The sequence below is a fragment of the Hyalella azteca genome, unplaced genomic scaffold (assembly GCF_000764305.2).
Source record: "Hyalella azteca isolate HAZT.00-mixed unplaced genomic scaffold, Hazt_2.0.2 contig5918, whole genome shotgun sequence".
NCBI classification, from domain to species: domain Eukaryota; kingdom Metazoa; phylum Arthropoda; class Malacostraca; order Amphipoda; family Hyalellidae; genus Hyalella; species Hyalella azteca.
In genome coordinates this window covers 328,167-349,085 of record NW_025936095.1, presented here as the reverse complement: position 1 = coordinate 349,085, position 20,919 = coordinate 328,167, and the positions used below count along the sequence as shown (strand labels likewise).

Below are 20,919 nucleotides of genomic sequence, written 5' to 3'. Positions count from 1 at the left end.
GAAGAATTTAGTTCCATAGATACTATTATTCAAAATTCTGCTGCTAATTTTTCACGTGAGTTGTATTAATATAAAAAACTGTCAAACCGACATAGTAGGTATTCCATTTCAACATCCCATCGAAGTTCGATGGAAATTTCCTCTTGTTCATTTATTCAAACAAAAATTGGATTTACTGTGCGACTGCGCGGAAACAAAGGTATACAATTTTCATTAATTGCCGCCCCACTTCCCTTGTTTTTCAATTACCGGATATTTCATAATGATCCATATTTTTCTGGTGTTACGCGGAAGAAACTGCCGATTACCCACAAATATTATTTAAAATTCTCCTGTCTTCAGAAAAACACCCCAAAAAACATGCGAAAATATTCATTCGATTTATGGATTCTTGGAAATACAATTTAGGATCAAAAATGTACAAAAAAATAGCTTATATTAGAAGCAGTCGCCTCTTGAGGCCTACTGGTTCAAATACGACAACGTAGTATATTACGTGAAGACGAGAAATTTACATGATGTGTGGATAGTTTAGTCTACACTTTACAATATCATCGTTGCGATTAATGTTACAATAGTAATTAGATGTCTATGAAACTCAATAAACGTTCGACTTGATAATTCACAATTTTAGGCACACTTCTGCATCAATCCCTATGTTCACTAATTTTTTCTGGTGTTCGGTCAACTTTATAAAATTCATAACGTGTCCGTTACCGAGAGAATACACGTTTCTCCCGAGAGAATCATTACACTACTGGTGTACAGTAAACCACTTGATCAACCTATAGAATAGACAACACTTGTGCACATTACGCTGCAGGTGTGTGCTTACAAAGACCTTGATTATACATAACATAACATAATATAACATAATATAAATAACATAACATAGTGATGTCGGCGCTGAAGAGTAGGCCTGCAGGGGCCGGATTATCAAAACATCGCTAAGTACACGTAGCGACTTACGTATGGCGTAAGTGCTGATATATGAAGACGTAACTCTAGCGTCGGTATTATCAAAACATTTGGGCGGGAAGCTACGTACAAGAAGCCGTACGTAGCTCTACGCCTGCTCGGAGGTGTCGTAAGTGGAGTTACGTAGACGTTTTGAGTGTGCCGAAGCAAAATAAAACTATTGATTTACTTGCAACACGGTGAATTGTGATAGAATTTTGTCAATAATTCAACATAGGCATAATATGTGATCGTGCTAAACGGTGCTTTTTGAGAAAAAAATTTCAATTAGGTAAGTTATGCCAGCTAATTTCTTTTCCTTTTGTGCTATAATTTGCAAGCAAATCTTGATATTCGTATCTAAGAGTTTTATGATCATTCACTAAAATAATATCTTCATGACTTTTGATTCAAAACTAAGTGGAGTTTGACAAGCCAACCATTTTTCTAGCTACGTACACAAATTCCTTTCTTTCTCAGCTGATAGTTGAACTCCAACTCACAAAATGTTCTAAATTCTAGGTAGCTCTCTAAAAAGTCCTCAAATTTTGAATGGGAAAAATGTGAACCTATCACTAGTTCATCTCATCTATTCCCGCTTCTTCTCCGCGCCGCCTATTGGCGGGAGATTGTAATTTTTTGCCTTGATTGCAAAAAATTACAATCAAGGCGTTGTCACTGCTATTTAGACAACGTCTCACTCATTTCTCCATATGCTCCCTAATCAGTCAACGCAGATGACGCTGACACAATACAACCTGCTTTCATCCACGCACACTGCATACAGAGTCGACAGGAGCTAGGAATGGCAAATTTGAAGCCTCTGATTGGTCAGTTAGTTGGATGGTTTCGATAATACCTTTTCAGATGAGTCTTGCGTGAGACAGTTTTGTTAATGCCAAATTTTGACTGACTTACGCAATACGTAACTTTTTGAACGTAAGTACGAAAAGTTACGTGGACTTAGCGAAGTTTCGTTAATCTCTGCCCTGATATTGTGGCCTGTCGCCGATTACTGTATTTTTCATGACTTGTTCACAGAAGATCTAAAAGCATGTCCTCTAACCGGATCTTTTCAAGACTGACGATAGTTTGAAATAGCTACAAGACTTCCACCGGATTCGATATGGTGCTAGGCATTTCAAGTCTGCGCATATATTTTTCTATAGCTTTATCTAGTCTGTTCTTGAAAGCGTTCATACTCGGAGCGTCAACGATGTGATCGGGGAGGCTGTTCCACATGTCGGTGATTCGAAGCGAAAAGAAATCTTGTCGCGTAGTTGAGCTGCAACGCAGTTTCTTTAGTTAATAGTTGTGGCTCTGGTGTTGGTTCTTGTATCAAATTCTATTAATTCATCTGGGACCTTGTATAAACCATGAGTATACTTGCATACTTGTAAGGGAAATTCACCATTTCTTTAGGATTTCAGTTTGTAATTTGTTTTTGTGTCGTATGTTCTACAGCTGCGGGTAGGGTTGGCAACCATGCCATACGCTGACGTGGCATAATTTTTTAGCGCATTACCTGCCTGAAGCCCGTTTAAGCCCCGTCCACACGCTCAAACTTATCGTCAGTCTAGCATGTCATGCCAGGTTTGACGTCAAGACGGAGCGTATGGACGCTCAAAGTTTGACGTCTTGCACGACGGGTGGGCGGAGTTTGAGGTTTGACAACCCTGGAAAAGAGTCAAAAGACGGACGGGCGAGACCTTTGGGTTCATGCAAGACTGACGATAAGTTTGAGCGTGTGGACTAGTTGAAGTTCTTCTTCTCATTCGATTGCTGCCACTTGGTCGGAGCGTACCTACTGTGTACCTCTACTTTAATGTTCGAGTTTTGAACATAGTATTTGAATTCTTTGTATACATTCGTGTGTTGTGTTTAAGGAAATTGCTCCATAGTATACTATTGTTAGTTATAGTCTTGCTGACCATCATTGTTCGGCAGGACCGACTCTTTGCCCGGCTAGCTATAAAACGGCTATTAAAGCCGACCTCAACGGTATTTCCCAAACTTCAGTACTTGCACCAGTCGAGTCTCAACCCGAGTTCAGTAGTCATTGCTGTGCACCATCAGATCAGACCAGTGCCCCATCGTGTTGTGCACCATCAATGCAGGCTCCATTGTCGCTGTGTGGTGTGTACCATCCTTGCTGTATCAACTATCTCATGCTCAGTTTAAGTCGTTCTGAATTAGCTTTAGTTACTAGGACCTTTTCAACCATTCTTCTTGTCAGTATTCAATTAGCCTCTTTTGTTCAATAAGTATTTTTTTATTATGCTTTCATTTCTCCCTTGTTGAGGATCGGTGGCAGTTTTGGTTTAATTTCCGGATCTAATCGGAGTCGTCCTTACTTGAACCTTACAATACTTCAATGAGATCCTCACGCAGACGTCGATAAAAGCGGCTTGGAAGCTTCATAATCTTTAATTATCATCATAGGACTTGCCCTCCAAGCCTGGAATTATCCTTGTTGCACGTCTTTGAACACTTTCTATTAAATTTTTGTCTTTTTAAAGTCTCGGTGGTCACACGGCGTTTCCTAACTCTAATTATGGGCGCACGACAGCAACAAACAACGGGAGCGCAGCCGTGGGTAACAAAATTGACTCGTAAACAGGCCCTGGGCCCAACGCCAACCATCAGCGTGCAATATCTACACATAGCCTCAGATCAATGAGCTATGGATAACTCCTGCTAACAGTAAATCCGCTTTGCACAACACAGCCACTGCTTCACAGCGCCGGAGCCCAACTGGCCGAAGCGCAACAGGCCCAACCGCAACAGGTGGCGCAGTTTAGGTTAGGTTAGGATAGGTTACGTTAGGAGTAGCTGTTGCGGTAGGGCCTGCTGCGCTCCGGCCAGTTGTGCTCCGGCCTGGATGCGCTCCGACCTGTGACTGAACTGCGCTGTTGTGGTGGGCGCTTTGTGTCAAAAGCCGTGAAGGTGCCCGGCTGCGTTACGCTCGGGAAGGTATATGAATCGCACTGTGGACTTGGGCTATGCTGACCTCTAGCTATCCACCCCAAACAACTGCTCCATCGCTTCTGCATCTAGGAACTCGTAAAAGCGTCTGATCAGTCCAAGAAGTTTGTTGGATTTATTAGCTTGCGTTTCAACATGCTTAGAAATTTAACTCTTTGTTGTCAGCAGGAACTTCCAAATCTTTTCCCACACTAGACTTTTCATTCATTACTCTCTCATTGTAACCATGTCTTCTCATACTCGAATCTTGCTGTTCATTGTTCTTCCCGAGGTAAAGTACTTTACATATGTCAGCATTAAACCGCATCTGCCACGTATCAGCCCAGTTAACTAAACTGTCAAGGTCATCTTGTAATTGCGCTTTATTTTACGCATCCTTCACTGTATTATAAACTTTTGTGTCGTCGGCATTCATAGAGCACACGCTGGAGACTGCTTCTGGCAAATCGTTTATAAAAGCAACGAACAAAATAGGCCCAAGAACGCCTCCTTGTGGCACGCCACTGCGCACTGATGCCCAGTCTGACACGGTTCCGTTAATACTGACACGTTGTCGTCTACCTACTAGAAAATCTCTGATCCATTGGAGTACGTTTACCTCAATTTCCAAAGACTTCACTTTATGCAACAGCCGCTCATGCGAAACACTGCCAAATGCTTTGGCAAAATCGAGGTACAATGCATCCACTGGCTCCCTTTCGTCCAGCAGGCGAGTACAATCGTTCAACGTAGATAATAAGTTAGTGGTGCAGGATCTAACGGCGATAAAACCATGTTGACAATCTGATATGAGATGGTGAGCAGTCAAGTGATCGATAATCTGAGCTATAATAATCTGAGCTATAACTGTACAGTTCATCCACTGGGACTTTTTGACTCCTCCAAGCGTAGTTTTAGGTACACAGGCATCAACTGCAGACATCACCTTAATTGTCTTTGAAATATGACCATGAATAGGCCTCACTCATGTCCTTGATACAGTCCGAGATGTTCGCCGCATTCACTGCTTCACGGAATTTATCATAGTCGCCTTTTGCAATTTACAAACGTTCACGCTTCCGAAGCGTCTTTTCTGCATAACACTTAAAATACTGAAAAACAATGATTGGATGTGGCTTTTGCCCAACGGAGCTTCGTGGCGAAGCACATCTAACATTGATCCTTCACTAGTAAACGCTAGATCTAGATTCTAGAATATTTGGGAGCTTTTTACCCCTAAAATTGGTTTGCTTTGTGATGTTCTGGATTAAACACGAGTCTTTAGGAAGAGGGTTTTGGTTTTCTTAAAAGGTTGGAAATGAATAAGATTTCGACGTCCCTCTTCCAATTGATAGTAACCACCAGTAAAGGCACAATATGTATCAAGTAGGATGGAGTAACGAATACGAAGGTTTTGTGTGTTTATTCATGGGATGAAGAATGACTGCACGACCAATACCTGCGGACGGTTGGTCATTAGAATGCAAACATGATATGAACATCTTAGCTCCTAGAGTAACAATATCAAAAGAATACAAACACAATTTAGTTATTACAGTTACCTGAAATATTTTATTGCATTAAAAGAATTGAATTCTAGTGAAGAACTTAGCAGCTTACCCCTTAGCTGATGTTTACCCCACGGCGTCGTCTAGAAAATGACTAACTAATGCGCGATTGGCAAATGGTTCTACACTGGCATTCTTAGAAATTTCAAAATATTTTCTGGTGTGATTTAACATAAAATAATATCGACATTTACTAAACTTCATCATTCAGCAATTACACGAATGTCATTCGTGCTCAAAATTTATGATTAACTAACTGTACACTTTTACAATGGTTTAAAATGAAATTGATTAAATCCGAAATACGTAATCGAGATCAAGATGATTAAGCAAGATATTGTTACAGAGGTCAATAATCACGAGTTTGAAGGTTTAATAAAATTAACTATGACTTTCATGAGAAATACTAGTGCGAGTCACTACAAGTCTCACACAGACTCCAAGAACAGGGATGCTGGGTGATTCCCATCTCTGGAAGAGGATTCATTTGCCCAGTAAAAGGCTGTTAAGTACTTTTTCATTATCGTTAAAAGGCTGTTTAGTACTTTTTTCATTATCAAAGGAGCTGTTAGGTGTACTATAAAGGACCCCTATGAGGAGGCTATCCTTTGTACTGCCTAGCCCGGGTCTCTAAGATATAAAGGCGGTCTAGGCAGTTGACGGCGTGTTAAATTCAGTAAGGTCCAAGGAAAACTTGATATTTTTCGTTGAATGTTTACTTCTTAACCACCGTAAATGGAGGCTATCCATTGTACTGCCTAGCCCGGGTCTCTAAGATATAAAGGCGGTCTAGGCAGTTGACGGCGTGTTAAATTCAGTAAGGTCCAAGGAAAACTTGATATTTCTCGTTGAATGTTTACTTCTTAACCACCGCAAATCCTGCACGATCAGAATGTAATTAGAGATAGTGCAAATAGAAATGAAATCAAATATTAAATTTATTATTATAAAGTTCAAAGGACATGGTTTGCTGTTTAGCTCACAACAGGAATCAATTTAAATACAAGTTAGAATTTTCATCGCCACTCAAATATAAGAAATGTGAGCATTCCACAGCTTGACTCAAAAGTTCTTATCGCTTGAAAATCAAAGACACGAAGACGTGTAAGACAAGTCTTGACAACATTAAACATGTCGATTCTCTATGCTCATGTTAGCATAATAAGGTGAAATCTAATGGACAAAAAATGGTAAACACCATGATAACTACCAGCTCAGGCTAATTCAAAACATACCGAGCTCTAAAGCAAATCATCTTCTTAAGATATTTTTAATGCTGGTAATATCGAGTATTATACTGACCACTGTATTACATCTAGCAATGAAAAGACGCCCTAGTTAAACACGGATTACTCACGTTGCTCTGGGGTTGCAAAAAATTGAGTTTACTACTGAGTTTGAAACATTCTTTTCTTTATTTTTCGATACCTGCGTCCTGCGCAGAAGATTGACATATTATAGACAAAGTAACAGGTATCCTTTGATTGTGCTGAATGATCTCTTAATTAAAAAATTTAGACACGCTAGACATTCATACTGGATCCATCCAACTGGTACTTAATAGATTTGATCTACTACATTATGTGCTTCATTGGCACTCTTACCACTTGAATGGTTTATCATTCAAACAAAGAGATTCAACCTCTCTAATTTCAACAGTATGTCAAAGCTAAGTGAAATGGCAAGGTCATTAAACGTGGCTAAATTAAATGACGAGTTAATTAAACCCAAATCGGTTAAATAAACCATTTTGAAATTATTAATAGCAGCTGCACAAATCTACCTCAGGCACTCATAACTAATTGATGATCTGATCAAGCAGGCTCCAACTCAACTAAGGGAAGAACATGTCAGGCTAGTATGACGAATGAGGCATAAATTGTTGGCTAATTAACTGATAATTAATTAGTAAATGATAATCTCATAGTACAGAACAATCAGGCACTACTTTAACACTAGAATTCTACCAGGCTCAGAAAGCTGGGAATCGCCTTTGCAAATGGCTGCCACAGTCTCCCACAAGCTTTTCGATTCGACACAACACAGTTCAGCTAATCTCACAAATAAATGTTCTCGCTCCTACTGGATGTCAAATTCAATAGTTTAGGAACAATTTAAATGATTGTTTATGCTAATAACAAAATTCCATCGCGAAATAAGAGCACAAAAGAGCTGCAGCGTTCTCGAGCTGCAGAGCACGTTCAGTTTGAATGTTGGGCGGCGTAGGTTCTGTTTCCAACTCGCGGAAAAATCCTCGAGGCTGGCGAGAAGTTTCTGTTTCCTGTTCCTTCGCGTTAATATTTATTTTATAAACGCGACATCCTTGTCTTTTAGAGAAAGTTCGCACCACACTGATTCTCTAGCTAATTGATGCTCTGCAGATAACTTAACTTGTTGGGCCCATAGGAGGTTCTAACTCACAGAGCTACACCTCTACTGCACTACTCTTCATTTAAGTTATGAAAACAATCGTACTCTAGTCGGAGAGCCACAGACAACTGAAATTCAACAGGGACACTTTCCCCCCAACATTTTTGGGGAGTGTTTCTGTATTGCAAATAATGACTATACACTCGTTCACGATCACAGTTAACAGTTCACTTTTTTGGTTAAAACGGAATCCGAGTTCATATAAAAACATTTTAAAACTTTGTGCACTTTCACTTTGATGTATGCGGTTACTTCCACATTATTTACAGGCCTAGATCTACGGGCATCATTCCTATTCATTACTTGTCCCCCAGCTCCTCTGACTGACTATGAGCGGCCGGTGTTGTCTTGAGAGCTTGGAATTGATTGACCTGATTTTTCGTGCCTTTCCGCCCGATTCTCTTCTGCCATTTCTTGCGAAAATCCGCCCTCTCTAAAGGGGTGGAATCTTTCTTTACAGAAACGGACTTGTGCTCAGTATATTCTCCAAGTTTTCTCACTGCCTTCAACACGCTCCAAACCTGAGCAAGATCTTTTCACCAAATTCTACAAGTTCCTGCAGGATCATCAACAGAGGTCTGCAGGTGTTAGCAGCAGCATCTTTCGAGCGAAGCCTCTTGCGCGATGTAATATCAACCGGTGTGCTGACTGCCTTGCTGCAACAGTCTCCAGCAAATCCAGTAGCAGCCAACACTCGGTCCTTCGTATCAGATGCCGAGATGCGGTACTTTCGGGAATACCAAACCACACAAGGTGTCACTTCCTACATTCTCTATCAGGTAATTCACGGGCGCTTTCGCTGCGCGTCTCCAGATAAATCAGCTCTCATGTTCTTTACTTCCACTTTTTCTTTATTTTTCAGCTGAGCTTTCACTGCAGTCAGCTCATTGTATAGCGAGCTCAATTTTTCACTCAGCGAGCGCACTATCTCACTCAAGGAGTTTACTACTTCATTCAACGATTTTGATTCTATACTGTGCTCTATCACTGACTCCTCGCTTTTTCGAGCACCAAGAGTTTTTTTGCAGTTACGACAAAACCAATGATGTAATTTAGTTTCATGGAGAAATTATTACTCGTTTGAGCTAAACTTTGAACAGCTGATACAAATGAGGTCTTCGCAACGTTCACAGGTAACCGTCTGAACTTCGCTCAGAGAGATCTCTTTGCATTACTTGCAAACTTTCATCTCTAGCTGGTCTGATTTGGTTTCAGTTTTTTCTAGAGGCTGTAGAGAGCTTTTCGACAACCTATTTTATTTTCTTTCCTACCATTACAAATACCCAGATTAGAGCTCTTAAACGGAGATAAGGACGGAGAGAAACTTCAATACTGAGTGGAATTGAGTATAGAAAAGTTCCCTCGAAAATTTCGACACTTGCGGAACAGCTGAGGCAACAGCAATGGCTGGCGAGGAGAAGACGGAGGTGGGCTGGGGGAATCAAGGGCTCGACGCGACAGGCAGGTAGAGAGGAGGGATATGATAAAGGAAGACGGTGGGGCAAAACAAAGGTGACAGAGCCTGCTCATGAAATTTAGGCCCAACCGAAAGCCAAGCGTACGTGCAACGCTGTGCCTTCTCACATGATTACCCTCGTTTCTTCATAAGAAAAAACAGGGAAACAGTTCTTAATTACTTCCACTCTTTATTCGCATTCTCTTTCACTGACTTCACTAAAGTCTTTTCACTGAACGGTTTCAGCACAAAATGCATAAATATAGTTGAACCGGCATAGTGCACAATCCAGTTTTGAGCCCGCGCAACAGGCACGTTCGCCATGTGACCAGTGACACAGCTAAACCGCGGCTTGTACTCACTTTCCCCCGTACTCCCTTACCGCCGTACACTGGGAGGAAGGGAGGGAGCATTTGAATCTCTGGACGCTATATATATGCAGCCTAGTACTATTCTCTTAGTTTTTAAGACCAGAGGAAAGCCCATCAGAGGCGCAATTTTTATACATAGACTAAGGTTGCAACTAGTAGACAGTTTTACATAGCGTTATTATAAAATTAGAGCGAAAATCGCTTTCAAAAAAAAAAATTCCAATCTCTACCTGAAAATAAATTATTCGAGGTAATGCAGGTCACGGAAATTTTATCTATTTCATCCATAAGAACATCGGATTGAAACACGTTGTTTTTAAGATGAATAATTAAATTAATTGCTGTATCATGTCACATAACTTTTGTCACCTTGAGATTCTATCGAGCAATTTGTTCTGCAAAGGCCTCAAAATTCTGCGTCCAACGTGGATTGAAAGATTGAAATTTCCTGAAAGATTGCTTTTGATTGCAATTTCCATAATCAATCCGTTAAAAATTACAGCTAAAAAGAAACAAAGAAGAAATACCTAATGATGATTCTCGACTCCAGTAGGCAGTAACTAACATAAAGATACTTCATTATTCGGCACTAACTGACTAAGTAACTGAATCCTAGGAATACATTTACTTCAACGAGGCCTTGAAGTCTTGTCATATAACACGTTAAACTTGTGAGCCATTCGACGCCGACAACCAGGCCTAACAAGTAACTCAAATTGATTCTCTATGTAAAGGCACAATCTTCCGTTCCACAAACTTACCCAGACATAATCCAGTTGGCGCGATGAATTATAGATTAGGACCTGAGATATACGTGCATAAGCCGATCAAATAACAACTGATGCAGAGCATGTGCATCAAGCTGAAATCTTCTTTTATTGTCGAATGCCGCAAACTTGCATCTTAAGTTACAATTGCTGTGTTCTCAAGGAAGTGATGGTGAAAATCACACCATTTAATTACATCTTAAAGAATACTCGAATAAAAAACTAGAAAATTTTCCTTCACAATTGAATTTTTAAAAATTCAATACGTCATAGTTTAAGGAAAACACCACAATAGAGAAGTGTGTGTTGATATTAACAAAGTCAAGATACTGCAGTAGCTTGATTGCAGTAACTTACAATCAAGCAGCTACCCGATCACACTTCACAAGTCAACAAATGTTTTGTTTTTGCATTGGAAGTGTTGAGCTCTAAAATAAAATTCGTTTCAAGCTTTCAAATTATCAACTGCACTCTAAATTCCTAGATTGACAACCAAATATGTGATAGTAATATGAAATCATATAAGTTGCTCACCAATGGGGTCCACACCGACACGACATCAAGGGCAGCGAGAACGTTCTTATAAGTTATATACCACATTGGCCCAGTCATCAGAGGCTCCCGTAAACTACGAAAGTTCATATGCAATCTTCAATAATGAAGCTGTCAGCCGTAGTGATGCTTGGAAATGTCAACAAAAAAGCATATCTGCAACAGCTACTTTTATAGCCGCTCAAGCAGACATATGCCCAAAGCTGAAAATTTCTATTGTTGGAGAAATCATTATTTCGTAAGCTTGAAGAACAATGATCTATCGTCTCCAGACAATTCGAAATCAAAGAAACGCTCCCACAAGCAATCAAAATATTCATTATTATCCTGTTCAATGTCTACAAGTGCAACGGTCTTTACAATCAAATTGTTTAAAGCTCACTGAAGGAGACAAAACTATTCAAATATTTTTGAAGCATTAATCACTCGTTAGTACGTCCTGCTTCAGTCCTAGTACGTCCCACTTCCTTGCATCAGCACTCCACAACCCATTCAGTCTCTGCCATCATTTTCAGTACCTACTACCCCCTCAACCTAAACAAATTGCCAACACTTCATACAGCTACTATCTCACAATAATTAATTCCAAACCCCCGCCCACAGACCCAGCCAACTTCATTAAACACATACACTCACACACATAACCCGGAACGCACTCTTAAATCTACCAATCAACAGCATCATTGAAGACATTCCACCAGACATCAGCCATACAGAACATCAGTTGAGCCGTGCAGGCAGGGTGCACCTCTGCAGACTCCGCTGCAGTCACCATCCCTCACTAAACTCTTACAAACACCGCCTGGACAGCACTCAAACGAACCTGTGCCCCCAATGTCATTCACTCCCCCACACCGTCAGGCATCTTCTGCTTGAGTGCCCGGAGCTGGCAGCGCCCAGGCTCAGGGCAGGCATAACATCCATCGCGCAGCTATGGTCCGAGCCGGCTCGGGTGGCGGCTTTCTTGCGCGGCGCGGGCTTTCTGGCGCGACCGGGGCTCGGGGAACATCAACAACAACAACGTTGTAGCGGGGAACCACTAGCATGTACTGACCATGATCGGAAGTCTAATATACATCGCGTTGGCGAGAGAATCTAAACACCCAGCCTGGCTGCAAGAGGTCATGGTGCAAGTTATGAAACCAATCATGAATAAACACTGAAACCAAAGGTTATGGTAAGGCCTCAGTATATCAACATTTATTGCAAGAAATAATAATTATTTCAATATAATAAATTCTAATAATCGTTCTATTCAATCACACTGAAGATCCACACCCAACAGCAATTGTCGTTATGATACATAAATTGTCGTTAGCGCTCAATTTAACTTACAAGGCATACTTTGACATCTCCAGAGTAGTTCAGACGCTAGCCACGAAATATTACAATGTCAAACAGGTAAATATACGGATCCTGTCACTGACAGTTTACAAGTAAATAGTCCACACTTCCAATAGTCGCGAAGATTCATATGATGAACTGGGACCGTTACGGGTGATGGGGTTCAATGGAACCTGCACCGTTGCCAAGTAAGTCTATTAAGCTCTCTTAAGGCCCTGACTGAGAACCGAGCGAAGTCTGAGAGCGAGGTTTTCGCGACCATCGTGTAAAATCCTTGCTCTGCCCGAAGCTCGGCCAGTCGCTACCCTCGAGCTTGTACTCTTTGTACTATGATATCCTAGCCAGCCCCTTTCTCGCGGCAACTGGTCGCTTTCAGGGGGCCGAGGAATGGCCAACGGTCGGCTAAAACTAATTGGACTAGGCCGAACACTGGCCACGTATTATTCTTCGCCCCTCATTGAGTTCGCCTTTACCGTGCCACCCGTCGTGAACTGACAGTCAAGTAATTTACGACGTCTCTTTCCCCTCATACCTTCCACAACGCCTCCATTTGAGCAGCTAGTATGCGGGATTTTCCCTCCGCGTATCAGCAGGTTCGATCACAACTATTTTTCGAGAAAGAATATTTTCAACAAGGAGGCTGATCAAGGAATGCCGAGTATACCATTCAATTGAGAATAAAAATTACAACCCGTTTACATCTCGAAAAAAGTATGAAAGTCGCTGACTTGATGATCAATAATATTCAAAGCTTCTTGAAATTTCCTCTCATTAAAACTCTTTTAATACAAAGTTCACATATTTTTTGTTACTGGTCGCCGCTTATAAATAAATAGCTGGGTAAGCATGGAAAAATCCAAATTGCCATCTCATTTGCGAGTGGAGTAAAGTCTATTCTAATTTGTGAAGAAACGCATAGGGAAGAGCCGAGCCTGTTCGAAGCCTCTCGGTTCTCAATCAGGGCCTTGATATTCACGAGATGCAATCTTACTTAGAGTTGACTCGATTCTAAATTCAGCATTCAGCGATTGGGGCCATCTTGAGGCAGCCGGTGGCTAGTCTCAAAGCTGAGTTTTGGATGATTTGGAGGCTTGCAATTGCGGTGCGTGAGGCGACTGGGTACCAGATGGGGGCAGCATAATTGAGGATTGGGCGAGTAATTGTCCGGTATGTGGCAATGATGTCTTCCTTGGAGAAGCCCCAGTTGGTGCCGGCCAGGGCTTCTAAGATGCGTAAAGAGCCTATTGCTTTGGTGGCTATGGCTCTGACATGAGGAGAGAACGTAAAATGGGTATCCCAAGTGACCCCTAAGATTTTGGGGGTTTTGTCCAAGTGGGATGATGCCATTGCAGATTGTTGCAGAGGGGTGAAGACGGGATTGGTGAGTGTAGGGGGTGAAGAGCGTGACTGAGGATTTGCCCGGAGCCACGGCCAGTTTCTTGGCGGTCGACCAGTCTGAGACGCCCCGGAGGAACTCAGAGAGGTCAGCCTCCGCGGCGTCGAGTCTCGGGGACGACACAAAAATAGTAAGGTCATCTGCATATGAGGCGATGTTAGAGGTCGGAACAGGTATGTCCGAGATGAAGAAGTTGAATATGGCTGGTGAGATGACCGACCCTTGGGGGACTCCAGAATGGATTGTTCTGAAGGGGGACCTTGTTCTCAGATAGAAGCAGGAAGCCATCCTTCCTCTAAGGTAACAGTACTGCCAGCGGACCAGATTATGATGTAGGTCTGAGGCAGCGATCATGCTAAGGAGAAGAGGGTGGTTGACACTATCGAAAGCTTTCGATTGGTCGACCGCAGCTGCTACTGTACGTGCTGGGGGACGGCGTGAATTGAAACCCGTCGCAATCCGGTGTGCGAGTGGGAGGAGGGCGGTGACTGTCGAGTGTCCTGGTTTGAAGCCATGTTGCGAGGAAACCGTGACGAGAGAACCAGAGATGTATGGGAGTAGAAGGCGTTCCAGGATCTTGACCGCTGGACAAAGGAGGGAGATGGGCTGGTATGAGGAGCCCTGGTTACTAGGTTTACCTGGTTTTAGTAACGGGATAATTATTGAGTTTTTCCATATAGATGGAATGGAGGCCGTGGCGAAAGAGATATTAAAGATGTGGGTAAGGAACTGGAGGCCACGTGGGCCAAGGTGTTTGAGGTGGAGAACCGTGAGGCCATCCGGACCCCGAGCGGAAGAATTGTTAGCAGCTCTGATGGTGAGTTTCACCATGTTAGGGGTGAAAGGAGCGAAGTCCCTGTCCAGGGGGTGCTCAGCCCAAATTCGACGCATAAGGCGGCGGGTGGATGGGTTTTGGGAGTGCGGAGCGATGGAGGTGAATAGTTTGCAGAAGGCGGTGGAGATCTTGCGCTGCGACGAGAGGGGGTCTGACCAAATTGGATTGGCTGGTTGGGTGGAGGGCGGCTAAGTTTTCCGGATAGTGAGCGGAGAAGGTTCCAGTGTTTTGACTGGTGAGTTCGCCTGTTGCACGAGGCGAGATGTGTCCGCCAGGTATTCCTGGCATGGGCTTGTATTGAAGTGGTTATTTCTAGGTTGAGTTCGGGGAGCCGGGGGTCGTTAGGGTTGTGCGTCCTGATGTTATCCCGTTGCTCCATGAACAACCGGGTGCCAGGGCTGACTGCAGGGGAGAACTCCTTTCGGAAGCCCGCAGAGATGTGCTGCTTGGCAGCAGCCGCCAGGACACCCCTGAGGGTCGACTCACCGCACGAGGTGGGGGGAGGGACTGCCTCAAGCGCTGCTTCAACTGCTGCCGTGTAGGCATGCCAGTCCGCTTTCTTAAAGCTAGTATAAGAGCGGGCAGACCGGGGGGCCGGGGACTCCACGGCTGGAGGTAGATGAAGCAGGATGGGCAAATGGTCGGAATTTAGGGCGACTTGAGGAGCCCATGAGGTGCTGAGTAGTAGCTGCCCAGTGATGATGGCCAGGTCAGGAGAGGAGGGCGGACCGTGGGAGGGGAGGCGGGTCGGCGAATCCTCGTTGAGGAAGGCTAAGGGGGAGCCAGAGATGAAGTCGTCGATGGTGATCCCTCTCGTTGCTGCTCTCTGGTCCTCGGTGTGGGAGAAGCAGGAGGGGTGATGGGCGTTGAAGTCGCCCACTATCAGACAATTGTCCGGGATACTGACAATGTCAGAGAGGTCCGGGGAGGATCCCGGGGGGCAGGAGGTGGCTGGTGGGATGTATATATTGATAATACAGAGAGGGGAGTCATTGAGCGGAGTGGAGATGGCTATGGCCTCCATGGTGGCGTCGCCACGCAGGAGGGGAGAAATATCAGATTCTCGATCAAATTAATTAATTGATTTATTAATTAATTAATTAATTAATTAATTAATTGATTTATTAATTAATTAATAAATCAAATTAATTGTACTGACTGTAGTCAGTAATTGTACTCTTCTGCGTTATTCATCATTATCATTGAGTAGAGTTAGTTATAGATTGCTTAATTTGATCGAGAATCTGCTACAATTTCTTCTTTACATCGATGATGTGACTTAAGTGCTCAGAAGTGGGTATAATATGCAGAAGTATCATGTTAAAAATAGGCGTCTTGAACAGTATGTGCGTAGGTTTGCTTATCACAGGCTAAATTGACCATTCTATATGTGCACGGTAGAATCGACCATGGTTAAACTTTATAAGGCTGAAGATTTGCGATGAAGATTTTTCGCCGTTCTGCGCATCTCTGGAGTGACGTCACTGTGTGCCCAAAATGAAAATAGTGAATATCAACACGGTTTTTATGTCATCTTCGAGAGCATTTCAAAAATTTTACCTCATCAAAGTTACAAAAGAAATTATTTACTTGTGCAACAAGTCTTATTATAAGCAAAACCGGTATTACAGATCAGTTAAACGTCACAAGGTGACGTCACAAGAGCCAATGTGACGCAACTGTTGGAATAACAAATGACATCCGCAAGGTGCAGCTGCACGTGGGAAAACCTTGTATTAGTTCAACCATAAAAAATTGACCTCATTAATATGGCCAAAAAATTTTATTTACTGAAACTAGTCTTATTTTAAGCAAAACAGGCGTTACAAATTCACAAATTGACGTCACATGGGCCAAGGTGACGTCACAGGTGGAATAACAAATGACTTCCGCAAGGCGCAGCTGTGCGTGGGTCAACCTTGTATTACTTCAGCCATGGAGTCGACTGTCCTTTCGTTCCGTCGTATCACATGGCGAACGTACGCGTGTACATTCATCGACGTCAGTTATAGAGCATAACCTTGAACTCTCCTACTTATTTCTGATTTAATCAATTTTATTATTAAATAATTATAAAATATTCAGTCGGTAAATCATCGATTCTCAAGCACGAATAATATTCGTGTAATTTCTGAATAATGAAAAGTTTAATAAATGTCGAAAATACTTTTATGTTTAAATCGTGCCATCAAATACTGTGAATTTTGTTTAGAATGCCTCGTGGGTAACCATTAGTCAATCGCGCTTTAGCTACGAGTCATTTACTGTCTGCCGCCGTGGGACATCTGCTGGGATAAGCTGCTGAGTTCTTCACAAGATTTCAATTCCTGTAATTTATAAAACTTTTCAGTGTAATTATCATAACTGAATTACTAATTGTGTTATCTATATTCTTTTGAAATTGTTACTCTATTGTGTTCATGTCATGTTTATTCTAACGACCAATAACTCTGTATCAGTAAACGACCAAAAAAAAAGTTGCAAAAAGCTTGCAACGACCAACAACTCTGTGGGTGTTAATGGCGTCATCCTTCTTCAACCATCAATAAATAACAGAAACTTAAAGTTCTTCACTCCAACCTACGTAATATTTACATCAAATAATTAATAAAGAGGGACGGCCACTGTAACATTTATCTCAAAATCCCAACCACCAGAAGAAAAATCGCCTCCTTCACTCAAATTGATAAAGCAGTTTTTGAATCGGTGTTCATGATGTCTTGCCGTAGCGTTACTCTCATAACAACTTTAATCTTCACTCAATAACATGAACTTGGCATCACCAATTCGTGAATCATTCACACAGTAATAGACAATAGAGAAATACACAAATACGTTAGGCATTTATATAAGCTATAGCAACATATTAACGGGTAACACTGGGCGGGATCGAGAATCTGTGCCCTGCTCGCTCGAGCTCCTGTACGATGACGATGACGAAGAGACCGCTTGGAGACTCACTGCATCGCTTGAAGAATGATGTTGTTGATCTTTGCGATATTTACCACGCACTCGTTGAGTGCACGCCGTAGTAATGAATGATTTTGAGCAAGAATAGATATGTATGGGAATGCTTCGTGCATTGAATCTGACGAGTGACGAACGACGTCACATTTTTTTAGGAAACTGTATTCTTGTTGCGGTAAACAAAGTTTGTTTCATTAACGAAGTTTTCCTTCGCCATAGCGTGACTCGCCATGTAGTCATAATTCACTGTATTCACTGTCAATTCAATCACTGTCATAACTCGAGTTCATATTACGTGATTAAATTGCATGCCATATTATTAAACGTGTCACTATGCGCCGCATTTGCCCGTAATAAGATAAACGATGAATTCATTAACACATCTGTGTTCCGAAAAAAATACTTACAATGGCCTCATGCCCCATGAACGACCAATTTGATCGAAGACAATGGACATGCTGGTCCCCGGCGCCACTGGAGCTCAGTCCGGTTCCGGCGCCCAAGTCGTCGGCACCTCGCAGTTTTCGCTCGGCGAACAACGCTTGAACACAGCCAGCAATTGCGATAGAATTAACAGATATTGAATAATATTATATTAGGCTTAACTGAGAAATTTAAAATCAAAGCGCTAGATAATTGTGTAACTTTCACATTAACTCAAAGCACAGGAGTCGGCAACAGGCCATGGGCCTATTTCTTCATTGCCGACACCTCTATTCTATATCATATTAACTATATATAGTATCTAATTGTAACACCGGTGACTAACATAATACTTTTGATATTCATTTATGAGGTATGGGGGCCTCAAGCAACTGAAGCACATTTTGTTATGGTCGAAGATTTTGTCGTGACGTAAATTGGGTAATTTTGTGAAACAAATAATCATTTCTCTAGAAGCGGCACCTTCTCTGCAGTTGTGATTTGTCATGAATATTTTAATTTTGTCAAAGGTATGCTCAAATTGCTAACTTTACAAAATGGTCATCTATTGTTTTGCTAACTTGACAATTATGTGCCTTATTTCATACAGCACAACGATCTTGCAACATATCATAGTTATCAAATATATTTTTCATGCAGATATCTTGCAATTAAATTCTAAATGAATAATTTGTTCTAAGAGAACTGAAAATTCCTAAGAAAATGTTGCGTTCTCGATGAGTCACCCACACATGCGGCGTGTGGGATCTTCTCACTTGAGGACCGCACAAAGTTCACAGTTAACCGTCAGGTGCTGGCCGTGCAGCTCTGCACAGGTGCTGTAGTTTGATGGGAGTTCATCGATCAGGATTTGATGGCGGTAATGTGACTCATGTCAGGAGCGCAAGGTCGCCACTTATAAGGATTGAGCTCCTGAATTCCCCGCCCTCTTGTCCGCCAGCTTGGGCACTCTTTTAAGCTGATGAATAAATTACTTTTCTCGATATACCAGGCGAAATTATTTGACACGAGTTTAGATCATTCATTATTCGACTTTAGATCATTCACTATTCCACAGCTGTTAAGAAAATAACAGCCACAACCCGACGCGGGTGCCCAGAGTATAAGGACAAGTACTGTACGCAAACTCGGATTATGAATTTTAAATAATTTTCATTCCGCCCCTAGGTGATCACCAAAAACCCCTAAATTAAGACATAGCAGATTTTTCATCTTAGTCAAACTAAATTTTTACTTAGAGTAATATTCGGGCAATTGAAACTTGTATTATATATATTATAAGGCCTATTTACGGCAATATTATATTGAAGAACAATCAATTACGATATATTCTACTGAAAATTTTTTGGAAAAAGTTTTTGTAGATTTATCAGACATATTTGCTATGTTTTAAAGCTCTAGCACACAATAAAATATTTGGTGTTAATTAGTTCCATTGGCGCTATGAAAATTTCAATTGGTATTGACTTTTTTAAAAAAAATTATGTCAGTTACTGCAATAAAAAATGTTCCTCTGTCCAGTTCATCTACAGGCTATAGTTTGAGTTATAGTTGCATTTTTTATATCAAGGAAGCTTGAAAATAAGAACATATAAATTTTTGTATGCAAAACCGCCACAAAAATGTTCGTCATTGCTCTCGCATTCATCATCATCGCGACATCTTCAGGTAAGCCGCTGTGTACCAGCTCGCTGCTCGCATGAACCTAAAGATGCCTGCAAGTTTTCAAACTCCTGGCTGAAGTTATATAAGAAATAATTGAAAATTATGAATCCATTTTAAAATTATTTGAAGATATAAGTAGTAATTATCCTAAAATAGTTATCCTTTTGTCACGCATTGTAATAAAATTGCAATTCACGCATTGTGGCCCAGAGGTTCAGAGTATTATGCAGGCCAGAACTTCGATTTGTATAATGTTCGATTGCCGCATAATAACTAAAACCCTGTTTCTAGGTGGCTCAGTTAAGCTTATAAAATAAATCGTTTCTGTTGAAGGCCAGCGGCTTTAGTGCTGCTGGCGTGGTTATCGGCATTGACGTTAGCAGTGACGATAAATATTATCCCCGCGTGACATCACACTGGCACACTGAAGCGTTCAGTAACGATCACTTCTGCCGCAACCTGGCCGTTTTATCGTTACTCGTCTGGCTACGATACTCGGTCTCCAGATATCAGTACTATTGATTTCCAAATGTTAAGAGGATCAGAATAAATTTTTGACGTCGTGATTATCTCTAAGGATCTGAACGACGACCTAGAAGCTTGAACACTCAGTGAGCGCAGCCACGTAAAGTGATTGCGGGCATAATTACGGCAGCAGCAATCAGGGCATGACCCTTACTGGACGTGGAGAGGGTCGAGGGGAGATGGTCGATAGGTCGCACGCTTCAACATATCAGATTCGTGACTTACTGGCCCGCCACACACTCACTTGCCAACACGTCAGCCTCAGGACTTACTGGCCCGCCACACACACTCGCTTTTCTGGTTGTGAATTGCAACACTCTCTGCATGTGCTATTTTGCCTGCATGTATGCGAGTTTTCCAACGCCCAATACTTTTCCCAAAGTCAGTAAGAGACTCCTTCCTAGTCCAGCACGTTACCAAACCAACCCATTATAGAAGTAAACAGACTCCCAATATTCTAGACCTGGTGTTTACCAGTGATGAATCAATGTTGGATGAGCTTCGTCACGAGGCTCCGATGGGCAAAAGCCATCACCAATCATTGTTTTTCAGACTTAAGTGCTGTACAGAAAAGACGCTTCGGAAGCGTGAGCGTTTAAATTTTGCGAAAGGCGACTATGATAAACTCCGAGAAGCAGTGAAGGCAGTGAATATTTCGGACTTTATTAAGGACATGAA

At 41.9% G+C, this 20,919-nt stretch overlaps 1 protein-coding gene across 1 annotated transcript in view; it reads left to right on the top strand.

Moving 5' to 3' along the window:
• Window positions 1–19,607: 19,607 nt before the first annotated feature.
• The window catches only part of LOC108670051, a 7,212-nt gene continuing 5,900 nt past the window's right edge, over window positions 19,608–20,919 (top strand). The window contains exon 1 of the mRNA XM_018157501.2: window positions 19,608–19,719. Within this exon, the coding sequence (XP_018012990.1) occupies window positions 19,674–19,719 (46 nt within the window). The 5' untranslated portion in view covers window positions 19,608–19,673. The remainder of the gene's footprint in view (window positions 19,720–20,919) is intronic.